Source organism: Protomyctophum parallelum, assembly GCF_964188405.1.
Source record: "Protomyctophum parallelum genome assembly, chromosome: 14".
In the NCBI taxonomy this organism is placed as follows: Eukaryota; Metazoa; Chordata; class Actinopteri; order Myctophiformes; family Myctophidae; genus Protomyctophum; species Protomyctophum parallelum.
In genome coordinates, this window is record NC_139709.1 from 19,833,272 (window position 1) to 19,846,281 (window position 13,010).

The following is a 13,010-nucleotide window of genomic DNA, read 5'->3' on the forward strand; positions in this document are numbered from 1 at the left end:
CGTTAACTCTGCAAGTTATGCTAAGGTGTCTACAGGGGACATATTTAACAAGCCTGGGGTGTTTTCTTCCCATTTCTCGTGGCTCTAGCAGGCTTAACAGCTTTAAGGAATTATAGACAGACAGCTGCAGCCTACTTTACACTGGTGCTTTTGGACAGCTTTTTTCCAAAAGAGGTTTAGAAGCTAATCGCACTGTGATAACCTTAAGGGCTTGTGTGAGTGTTCTTCTCCTAATTTATTTTTTCCCTTTCTCAACCTCAATGACTAGAAAAATCGAATGCAAGGCGTTGTTCAGTCTTCAATGTATCATTGGCTTGCTAGACAGCAGGAGTGTAAACTGAGCCACCATCACTCTTGAGGGGTTGTTATTTGCACCAATAATAATAGAGGTGACCCCAAACAGTTGACTATTGGACGATTTGATCGAATCGTCCAATCATAAAGTTGAATTGTGTCGAAGTGTCCTAAGCAAGACAATTAACCCGTAACCTCTCCCTGCGTAACTAGATGTGAAACTCTTTGAGCGGATGGTATAGGTACTATAGGACCTCAGCAATTCATCTCCAAGGGGTATAGTGCGTGCATTGAAAAGGGGATATATAACACTCATTCTCGGCCAATACAGACAATAAGCCATTCCAACAGACTAGCTTACTTAATTAAATCAGCATATTTACTACCGGTAGTACTGTTACCAGCTCAGTGGATTTGTGGTTTGAGTGTCTGCCCTGAGACTGACAGGTCGGGGTTCAATTCCTGGCCGAATCATAACAAACACTATAAAATGTTATTTATAAAATGTTACCCAATGCTTGGCACTCAGCGTCAAGGGCTGTATTGGGGCTAAATCCCTGTGACATTCTCTAGGGAGTGTACTTAAATCTGCCTCACACTACAGAAACAGGAGATAGGCTCCTGACCTAGGGGACACATGGCTCAGGAAGGCGACAGGCATGGTCGAATCTTCGGCGAAATGTGTCTGTGACATGTGGTGTGCGAGAACATATCGACAACATAGGCTCCTACACAGATTTGCAGGGCGTGGCTTGTTGGATACAGTGAAAATACAGTTAAATAGGACTACATATTGCCATAGGATAGCAATGATTCACTCTGTTCCTGGGCTTCTTTTCACAGACCAGAAGATGAAACTGGTCAGTGGCAAAACCAGAATCATTTAAACTCAATTTTATGGTTGTTTTGTTGTTTTATTTGAACCTGACATCATGGAAGAAGCTAAAGATGAATCATGTAAGGTTACTGAATGATCATAATGAAAGACAGGCTTTAGGCAATTGAACAGCTGTAAGTAGGTTAATCCATACAAAATAGGAGGACAGGAGGAATTAACGATTTGACAATTAGGAATTATTTTCATATGTATACAATACACCAAGGTCTGTTCTGAAGTTTAGGCAAATGATAGACAAGAAATTAAATTGGAGATCCTCAATCTGTGTTGACCTCTCTTTTTTTAAATAAAATTCCTTTGCCAAGAAGTTAAATACTTAATTGGGTGTTGGTCTTTTGTATGGTGTGGATGGAAGCCATGTGTCACAGAACAAGTGAGAATATGTAACAATGAGCAAAACAATACCACGATTCAACAATCATTAGACGATAGGCAAGACTTGACCAATCAGATTAAATCATGTACATTCTTAGTTGGGGACACCCCTAAAAAATAACCAGGGTTGACTGACAGTGGATCTATGGTTACTTATGTGACTTCATATGTGTAATCTTCTGCCTTTCCGCCATACCTTACCTGGTAAAGTATAAAAAGTATTTTATTTCTCTTTTTTTTTTAGATGTCCCATCTATTCTGGGATCTGGTGGTTGATGTAAATCAGGGGTGCCCAAAAGGTAGATTGTGATCTACTAGTAGTCGATGACAAAAGGTTGTGCAGACAGGTAGACCACATGGAAAATAAGCCTAAAGAATCATTTATAACTAGAAAAAGTGCCCTTCTGGGCACAGGTCTCCACCAGGTTATCCACAGATCCGTGCAGTTAGAGGTAAAAACACTTTTGGGCCAGTTATAGCGCCACCTTGAGGCTGAGTTGAAATTGTTCATGTGGCATTTCGTCCTCGGCCTAGTGGGAATGTGGGTGCACAATTTCACGGAAATCACGCGATGTGTTCATGATTTGCAGCATTTTGTTTGAAACTGAGCACTCCTGTGAACTTTGGAAGCCAATCTTAACCAATCAGGATGGAGTCTGAGAAATCTGAAAGACCGGTTTGGTTGAATGGCTCTAGAGAGACTGTGTACCAATTTGCGTGATGTTTGGACAAAATCTGTAGGTGTGCTGTGCAAAAACTTGTTTTGCACAAAGCGGCCTCCTGGTGGCGCTATAACAGGCCGTTCTGGAAAGTTTGGGGCAGAGGTTCATGGTTGGCATCCAGGGAGTGTGTGTGCAAAATGTGGCATCGACCGGGTTAACGGTGGCCGAGATTAGCTGTTCACGGACGGACACACGGACACACGGACACACGGACACACGGACACACGGACGGACGGAGTGCAAAACATACTCTCTCCCCATGCCTTCGGCCTGGTGGAGACAACAAAACTCGTCCTCTTTTTGGCATCTGCCACTTGGACTTAGGTGAAATCAAGAATGGCCTGTCAGCTCCCTTCATGGCTTCTATAGTAGGCAATGCAATGCTTAGGTTTTCAAGAGTTTCATGCACATAGTCAGTAATCTATCTTCTATCTATACAGTAAATGCACCACGTCTCTGTATGTCTGTACGTGTACGTCTGAAATGCACTTAACTCGAGACCCGTTCACCCCACCGACTTCAAATTCGACACGCACGTTCCACACCCCCACAGGGAGTACAGTGCCCGGCATCAAGTCCGTTTCACCCACAGTTATCCAGAACCAGCACAAAAGGCCTCTGCCCGAGCCCAGGACCTGATCACCCCTATATCTCCATATATGGAGCTGGCATCACAACACTTCATATTTGAAGTCGTGACCGTCGTGACCGTCACTGACCAACTCGGTGCTCTACAGCCGGGCACCGGCCTAGTATTATAAAGTTATATAAAAATGTGCGAGGAAAATAACCCGAAAACCTACCACTTCCATACAGAATGGGAGGGAGGCTCCCCCCCCCCCTCCACTATTTCCCAGTCCAAGTGTGTTTGTCTTATATGTAATGCCAGCGCTGCTATTCCAAAGCCACCTCAGGTAATGTTTTTCAGCAATGGAATAATCATTTTTATGGGTGGGTACTGTAGATCTTGTTGTGCTGGTCATTTCAAAAGTAGTTCTCAAGTCAGAAACGTGTGGGCGCCTGATCTAGGCACAATATTTCTGTATAATAATAATAATCTTTAATGTCCCGAAGGAACACCCACATCAAAAACAACACATAGCACAAAACACCAAGACAATACAAAAAGATGAGGTCCCCACTGTATACAGAACCATCCCATCATACATGTACGTTGTATACAGAACCATCCTATCGGCGGGGCAGTTTGTTTAATGCCGCGATGGCTGAGGGGACAAAACTCCAGCTAAAACAGACCTTTTTTCATGGCAAGGTTCTGTATCTTTGTCCAGATGGCATGAGGTTAAAAAAGCGATACAGAGGATGATCAGTGTCATTTGATATTGAAAGTGCTAACCGTGTAATGGTCTTATTGTTCATATCAGAAAATGTGGGTGTAGAGAGTCCGATGATCTTGGAAGCAAATGCAATACGGGTAATACTGAAAAGTTTGTTTCTGTTAGGACAGTGTGGTGTACAGTACAGTACAACAGAAGAGGTTGGATAATGCTTTTGTACAGTAATAACAGAAGATGAGGAGCAACAAATAATGATCTTAACTTACGAATTACATGGAGTTTTTGCTGAAAGCGTGACTGGATAGATGTAATGTGTTGATCAAACCTAAGTTTATTGTCCGTGGTGAGTCAAAGATATGTGAAACTGTCAACCTGTTCTACTGTTTTACCATTAATGAGGAGTGAGTTAAGTCCTGTGTGGGTTGTTTCAATGACCAGTTCTTTAGTTTTGTCCACATTCAACTGTATAGTTGTCAGTGCACCACTGTGTAAAATGAGAAATGGTATTCTGATAGACCGTAATAGAGTTATTGTTATGTTGCAGTCCGAGAATGGCAGTATCATCAGAGTATTTAAAGTATGTGATGTTGCTGGGTGAAGGGCAAATACAGTCATTTGTGTATAGTGTGTAGACGAAATAAGCGAATAAGCAATCTAGACCAGTGGTTCCCAAAAGTTTCCATGTGAAGGACCCCCAAAATGACACTTATTTTCCCGCGGACCCCCATTAGAAAATATATGCCCAGGACCCCCATCAGAGAAGATTTTCACGGCTCGAGCAGTGAATTTCAACCGTTTTCGTTTCAAGGTCCCTCCAGTTTGACCTGAATTAGGCTACACGAACCCCCATTTAATGGCATTTCTATCTCTGGGACCCCAATGTATATTGTAAAATCAATGTTAATTTAACTCTGAGCGTGTACAAATGGAGCCAAATGGACCCGTTAGGGTCTATTTGGTTCCATTTGAGTTACAGTCCCATATGGGTCCCAACTATCATTTAGCTGGGGACCCCCTGGAACTTCCTCAAGAACTCCTGGGGGTCCCCGGACCCCACTTTGGGAACCACTGATCTAGACTCTGACAGAGCGATGGTTGCATGCCGTACCTTGGTGGTGAGGATCTTAAAGGTGCTCTGTAGAGGACTGATTGGATGAAGCAGCTGCAGGCCAAGGCTGTAGTCGTTCCCTGATGGCAACCGCACTGTGGTAGACACCTGGGAGGACCACAGACATTTATATTACTATACTTGTGAGGACTCTCTTAAGTTATGTAGTTGCACGCCAAAAAGAGCAGATCTACAAGCTCATAATGCGTTGGTGCGACACCGGTACTCAATTAAGTATGATCAGTAAACTTTCTCTAAATGTAAGACTAACATTTTTAACCATAGAAACAACCAATACTGTTGTATAGTTGTGGACACACAAACACACGCGCGCCCGTGGTAGCCATGAGCCACAAGAGAAATGGAAAGTTTGAATTACCTATGAATATCAGGATGCTACATCCTAATTTCAATGTAATGTTATTACGTTTAAACAGTTGACTCCAAGACTTGGAGAAAAACTAAATTCTTTAACAGATAGCAACACGTCAAATAAAATCATCTACACTTATATTTTAATGGATTGAAACAAATTCTTGTTTTATGATTGTTCACCCTGTCGATGTCCTGAAACGACCACCCGCTTCGAATGTTATCAACCGATAACAACAGAAAAATACCTCCAAAACAACATCACTCTTGACTGCCGTAAACAAACATCTAAATTGATAGCGAGAGACCAAACGTTGACCTCTCCCCTGTGGCTGCACAGTGTTGAAGGAGAGAACTCAACCCAGATACCAGATAAGAAAGACAAAGATGAATAAGGAAGGGTGGTGGTGCGGTGTGTCGTGGTGGGGGAGGGGTGTTGGCGTGTCCTTGTGAATAATTGTCAGGCTGGTGTGACGGCATGGAGTCTCCTGGCACTGTGTCCCCTGCAACCGGACACTGACCCCTGACGACGGCTGGTCCAGCTCCATACAGCCTTTCACAGTGGCGTGGCTCACTGACAGCGGCGGACGCTAACCAATTAACATTTCGTAGCTGTCGGGCAGAAAGCTCTTGTCGCCATAGTTTAACTTTTTGTATACATATTTATTTCCCCACAAATTAATGCCCTTAGTACTTGATCATACTACAGTGTCAAACAAAAGTATCAAGTGCAGCAGATCCATTAGCTCGAAATGCAGCCCGAGCTTGTCGAAGAGTTACTTTTGCCATTTTGGAATTTGAAGTAGTAGTAACAGTTTGGGTGTGAGGTTTAACTTTCCACCCGACAGACAATTTACTTGAGTGCTGTATTTATTATTATGTTTAAGTAAAAAACTAATACTTTACTACTACTAAAAACTGTACTTACGTATTTGTATTTTTGGATGCATATAACTTTCACTTTCACACAACTTAAGCTGTATTTCAAATACAGTGGAAAATAAATGGCCAGTAATGCGGTCGGTTTCCCAATCTTTAACCACCCTATATTTTGGGCGTTTAATACAAATTTCTTTCTATTTTTCAGTCTTTCAGTCAATCGGTCATGCCGATCCCGGGAATCGGGATCGGCATTAAACTCAAAATCCAGGCATGGGTCTTGCCTACTCCTGGTACTGTGTCGTACTCCTGGCACCTAACCCCGGCAGTGAGACACTGGTCCAACTCCCTACAGCTTGTCACAGTGTTGTGGGTCACAGAGGTGCAAGGAGGCCCACTTCCTCCTCACCACTTGTCAAAGCCAGCCAACACACACCACAAGAGCTCTGGACAGACTCGTCACATTGAAACAATGGAATGGCAAAATATAACTGCGGTCTTATGAGAAGCGCTACACAGAGAGTTAAGGCCTGCTGCGATGTCTCAAAATAATTATATCGTCACTGCCAGGCGGAAACCTCCATATTCTACATTTTTGTGTTTTTGCGTAAATGAACGCCCTGCTTGATCGTAGTACAGCATCACACGAAAGCTGAAGCATAAGAATGAACAGATCCACAAGTTGGAAACGTGGTGCAAAGCGATGTGGTTTGAGCTTAGTTCGGCTACTTTTGCCATTATTTTTATTTGAATCCTGAAAAGTAACAGTTTTGGACATATGAGGTTTCCACCCGACAGAGACAATATGTTGGAATCGCAATATGGACAACTGTGGTTTCCAAAAAATCATAAGAGGCTCCACAATTTTTAGGTGTTCCAGAGAGTTCCCTCAGCCAAGAATTTCGGTAGGGTGCATATTTCCAAATGCTTGGCCGACAAATGGAGTTGCCTGTCAGGGAAAATTTGTCACTTGATGCATGGAAGGAGAAGCCTAGGCATTAGCATGTCATTATCTTTTTTTCCCCACAGTTTTCTGAGTACTGAAAGAAGGATTGTGTAGAAAATGGTCTGCGTGTATCGTAATTCATATTATGCTAAGAACATAACCAACACAATATTTCTAGTAATTATATTAAAATGTGTAATTAATGTAATGTAATTAATAAATATTGTCATATTTACTTCACATATGACTTGAGACCATTGCCTTTGATTTGAAACATTCCACAAGGCGACTCTTTCAATTTGCCAGTGATTTTTTTTTCCATGAGAGCTTTGTAAAAGAGACCAGGCAATGATAGATACAAACTTAATTTGTAAAGTTGGACACAGTAGCTAAAAGCAATCGAAAGCGGGGGAGGGGATCAAGTCTTTTAATATTAATTTCCAATTCACTCAATAACCGTAAGTATACAACCCCTGCACACTTTGTCACAGGGGAACAGGATAATTGGAAACTCTGCCTTTCATCTTGAATTGCACTAAATACAGTATAGTAGACACATAACCACACATGCATACAGAGATCTGCTTAAAGATATATGAAGCTATCTGTATTTTGCAGTTTGCACCACAACTTTCCAAAGGCTGAAGAACAGTTGATTAAAAGTGAATTTGGGGAAAGGGCGAACCAATTCTTTTGATATGGGGGTTAGACTGGGTTTATTATCCTACGAGGACAAACACAGCCGTTCTCTGGGGTTCCCTCCAGTTACCCCTCAGAGAGAGAAAGAGAACTGTAAGAGGGATAAAGAGAGCGAGAAAGGGCTTTCTCCCTGGGGGGGGGACTTTGAGGCTGATCTTAGATCAGCTATGCTTTCCATCTACTGACAATTAAGAGGTTGGGAATTGCGGGGAAGGTAAATTGTTCTTAGATCTCGACTTGGGGGCAATGTTTAACAAGGCACCACTGGAGGCATAGTTGGCTCCCCTGGGACTGAGTGTGTGTCTCTGCGCATGTGCTTGTGTAACGGAGAGAAGACCCATCTAATGGTTACCCCTGAGGAGAGGCCCTAAAGGAATAGTGAACATGAACACACTCACACTCACACTCACACACACACACACTTGACACAAAGCCAAAGTTCTTTTCTAGTACTTTGTAGTGTGTGTTGATGTGTGTGTGTAGATGCACGTACCGCCGTCTCTGAGAAGTTGACACGGGCCCCATCTTTCGCTACATTCTTCACCATGATTGAGACAATTACTTGGGACTCTGTCTGGTACCAATCATATCTGTGGAAGCCCAGAAATGCACACACAGGCCACAGAAATGCACACACTACTGTTTAGCCAAGTCTGAAGAATTGGTGATAAATTACATGACAATCATAAGCTCTCAGTTATGTCTCCACAAAACTAAAATACATATCTACACACCCACATGCACACAACAGATCAGAATTTGGTGGATTTTGAATATTAGGGACCTTTAGTTAGTCATTTTAAATAATATGACAAAACAACTCAAAATCACACCTCAAAAGCAAACAGCCGGGCACAAACACAATACATATCCTGATACAAGCTTTGCTTGGCAACAACTCTCTGGGAACGTTTGTGTACTCACTTCACGTGCGGAGCTGCCGGTGTCTGTTGGAAGATTCAGTCACCGGAACAGACAATTAGGCAGTGTGTTGGGGGGGGGGGGGGGGGGGGGGGGGTGCACAAAACAAATGGACACAGGCAAGACACACAAAGAGAAAAACAAAGAGCTTAGTAAGGCTTCATCTGGAATACACACAGCAGAGCACACAAAGGCTAATGCTGAGAGCAACAGTGACCCCCGGTGGCCTTACGGAGGAACTCACCGTACTGACTTCATCATTCTGGCTATTCTCTGGAAAGAAAGAGAGAGAGAGACACAGAGGTTGAAAAAGAACAGGAGACATAATATCGCCATTATCAAAGTCAAAGTCAAACGATTAGTCACACACGTTACCGCAGTGAAATTTGTTCTCCGCATTTGACCCATCTCTTGGAGCGGTGAGGCGCAGCGTGCGCCGCACTCGGGAATCATTAGTTGATTTGACCCCCAATCCAACCCTTGAGTGCCAAGAAGGGAGGCATTGGGTCCCATTTTACAGTCTTTGGTATCCCCGGCCGGGGATCGAACCTCCGACCTCCCAGTTCCAGGGCGGACACTCTAACCACAATAATTTAACCTGCATTAAACATTGACCAATAGCTGGAAACGCAAGAAACATGCGAAGAGAATCTGCACTGGGTTTCAACGTAATTTTGCTGTACTCAAAAGACTCCTCTGCGATGGCTCCGAAGCCAGCTTGTTTACTTGTCTGTCCACGCCCATTAAAAGCCCCGTGGGCCCCCCGCCAGCGTGCCTGCTCACCGTTTACCAGAAACTGTCATATATTATTCAATACATTCATTAGAGAGACGGCGGATTTGACGGCGAAAGGAGATACGAGACGCGAGTTAATGTTGTCTTAATGAGGTCGTACTTGAAAAGAGGGAGGGCTGTGGGGACTGATAAGAAGGTGTGTGTGTGTGTGTGTGTGTGTGTGTGTGTGTGTGTGTGTGTGCGCGCATTTTGAAGTGTACTGCAGTGGTGTCAGACAGGAGCCAGGGACAGCCAGCAGCTGAGCACACTGGAAACACATTGTTGTCTCCAGAAGAACAAAGAGACAACACACGAGTGGAAGTCAACGTTCTCGACTGCAAGAGGAATAATCACTCAAGGTGTGTGTGTGTGTGTGTGTGGATAGTGTTTTGGGGTGGGGATTTAAACCAGCAAGCATACTGCGCGCGTGCATGTATGTGTGTGTGTGTACACGTGCTGTGAGCCTCATTGGGGTTTGTCGGCAGGCAACTGTGATGAATCACAACGCTTCTGGGATTTAAACTTGAGCTGCGCACGTGTGAAAAAAAACGTTCACTTTTAACGACTCAGGCCTATAATAGCCAGCCACACACACACACACACACACGTTCGAACCCGCGTAGGGGTCACACGCTCTTACGCAGTGCACGTGTCCAACCTGACGCACACTGTGACCGTCGGACGGGAGGCAGCGGCGGAGGCTCAGCGGCGGAGGCTCAGCGGAGTACTCACACTTTACTTAGGTAAAAGTATCAATACTAATAAGGTAAACATGCTGTTACGTAGTAACAGCAAAATGTACTTGAGAAAAAGTAAACAAGAATTGATCGCATCAATTAATTACCAGCTGCTGCCTTATATCACATGGCAGAGAGGGGTTAGCTAGAGGCAAAAAGTGTGTGGTTGCCTAGAGACGAGTCAGCCAATCAGGACGATAGGTTGTCAGTACAGCCAATGAGAAACATAGGTCTCAACTACAGCAAGTGGGCTAGAAAGCACCGCAGAGAGAACATTGACACAGCAGCAGCAGCTTACACAGCAGCTGGTAAAAAGTATTGGTACAAATTTGGTATCAAAATATACTTAAAGTACCAAAGGTAAAAAGTACTCACTGTGCAAGAATGTCCTGTTTCAAGTTTTCAATAAAGATATTTTATAAATAGCACTGCAGACCTACAAGCTGTGAGCTTGTAGATCGGCCATTTTCAAATGGCCACAAAATATTAAGTGGTTAATCAAAATGTACAGTAGAAAGTACTAGAAACTAGTAACTAAGTTTAAAAACAAGGAAACAAGAAATGATGACTTTCGTCATATTATTACCAGCAGCTTATATATTTGCGGCGGTGGTGGTCCACAGTAAATAGATAGGCTATTTTAACTATTTTATGAATTTTTGATTATTATATATTTTGTAAAGGAATGGTTTTGGTCATACAAGGTTTTCACCTGACAGCAATATATCTGACTCAGTATCAGTCAGTTTGACCAGATTGCATTCAAATTGGCTACTATGAGTATGAGGTTTCCACTTGACAGCACTCACGCAGTTTGTTTGATTGACACCCGAACACATTGACATGCCAATCTTTCCTAAAACGAGAGTCTAACATTTTGTAGAGTTATGGGTCCATTTGGTTGTATTTGTACACGCTCAGGTCGCCCATTCTCCAAAGCCTGCGTGGGGGTCCGCGGGTAGAGGCTGTGGGCCGAGGAGTTCGGCGCGGGGCGGAGGGGGTCCGCGGTAGTATGCGTGGGAGTCCGCGAGTACAGTCACTGAGACTCAAATGTGTTACTGTCTGTTACCCATTAAATCAGCGAGTCTGCTGCCACGTTTTAGCTGCTGGTAAAAATTGTAGTGGCGTAAAAGCAAAAGGTATTGGGAATTGGAAATACTCCACTAAAGTAAAAGTACCTCAAATACTGTAAGTACAGTACTTAAGTAAATGTAAATGACGTTACTTTCCACCACTGAGCGTGGGACAGCAGAATGTATGGCTGTCCCGTTAGCTTTACTTACTCTCCATCATCTCCTCGCAGCGCTTCATCCAAACCTCAAAGGATTGGTCGGAACCTGAGGGACGAGACACAACGAGCAAGGAGTCAAATATGTTGCAGAATAATACAGAGTGAGCGCCAACCGCCTGAGTGAGTGTCGACTGTGAGCCTGTAGCAGAGGCTCCTACGTACGTACGTATATAATACGTATATAATAATACTGAGCGCCAACAGCCTGAGTGAGCGTCGACTGTGACTGTGAGCCTGTAGCAGAGGCTCTTTCCTACGTACGTACGTACGTACGTAGTGCCCGTGTCACCTATTTTTCTATTTTTGCAAGGAGCAACGATGTTTTGAGGCGGTTCTATTTCTGTTAGCATTGTACAGTACAGTAAAAATCAATGGGAAGTTAATGGAAGATAGTTACAATAAATAATTGCGTATCAAATTGCAATTTCAGTTTCCACAATAAAACAGTCACAGAATATTGATGGAGGAGCATTGTACATTGCTTTACTTAATTTCATCAATTTAATATGAGGTACAAAAAGGTCAAATAAATAAATAATATTCCCCAAACCATCCCGATACACAATTATGTTTAATAATGTAATGAAAAATGCTAATTAATTGATAACAGTTCAACTTAGCTGCAACATCTCAGGCTATAGCTCAGTCCGTAGCGTGCTGCTCGCCTTTGAATTGCAAGGTGCAGGGTTTGATCTCGGGCACTGCCTACTCAGCGTATGTACCGTAGCACGGCTTGGGTAACTAAGACGTGTGGTAAGTGCTGTGAGCTGACAGTCGGGGTAGCAATCCATCTCCCAGGGGTCTAGCACAATGTAACGGGGATAGATGCCCCCGTTGCTCGGCTGATACGGCAATAAGCCACTCCGACCTACTTATTTACTATATCAATGTCAGTGAGGTGCCGAACAAAGTGGTTGAATTCTGCACAACCACTTTGACAGCCTTGGGAAGTAGAACAGTTAGAGCAGTGTTTTATCAATAGAAGTGCACCAGACCCCAGGTATTAATAAAAGGCCAACCAAGTTATTAGTAAGAAGCTGTTATCTAAAGCAGGGGTTCCAAAGTCGGAGTCGGGACCCGACATGGGGTCGCGGGACACTGACGGTGGGGTTGCAAAAATGTTTTGGGTCATCAAAAATATTTTACACACCCGAATAGATTTCAACAGAATGAGTGAAATACAATATTACAAATACATTTTAACCATGATCGTTACAAACCCCCTATTGACCTAGGCTTATTAGATTACAGGTGCGGAGTCTGTGGACAAATGCGCACAAACAAGCATGTTTATGTGCATAAAATTACCTCCGGTGATAGGTTGTGGTCGTGAGTCAATGGCAGCATTACTTTGGGGTCGGGGCTGAAAAGTTTGGGAACCCATGATCTAAAGCTATTAGGCAGGTAAGGTAGGCTGACATTATCCTCAAAACACTACATATTTCTGAATTTTCCTTTTGCTTACAAACTATATATTGGGTTGGGTCACTTGCAAATTATTCTGGAAATGTGGCTCCCTCAGGAAACAACAAGAAAAGGACAAATGGAAAATCAGTGGACCAGAATGAAGGCGACATGAGAAAACAGGACAGGTGTTGCGAGGCGGCGGTGGGGAGGTGCGAGATGAGATAACACTGACAGCAACTCAGCACTTTCTTTTGGACGAGGAGATGAAATAAGAAGAGCGGTGCACCGC

General features: G+C 43.5%; 1 protein-coding gene across 2 annotated transcripts in view; it reads right to left on the reverse strand.

Annotated features, from left to right (window-relative positions):
• Nucleotides 1-13,010, reverse strand: part of sugt1 (SGT1 homolog, MIS12 kinetochore complex assembly cochaperone) — a 37,795-nt gene that overhangs the window by 16,032 nt on the left and 8,753 nt on the right. For both annotated transcript variants that reach the window (XM_083781907.1, XM_083781906.1), the window contains exons 6-10: nucleotides 11,307-11,360; nucleotides 8,757-8,785; nucleotides 8,516-8,538; nucleotides 8,085-8,181; nucleotides 4,696-4,803 (exon numbers count right to left, since the gene is read on the reverse strand). In XM_083781907.1, the coding sequence (XP_083638033.1) occupies nucleotides 4,696-4,803; nucleotides 8,085-8,181; nucleotides 8,516-8,538; nucleotides 8,757-8,785; nucleotides 11,307-11,360 (311 nt within the window). The remainder of the gene's footprint in view (nucleotides 1-4,695; nucleotides 4,804-8,084; nucleotides 8,182-8,515; nucleotides 8,539-8,756; nucleotides 8,786-11,306; nucleotides 11,361-13,010) is intronic.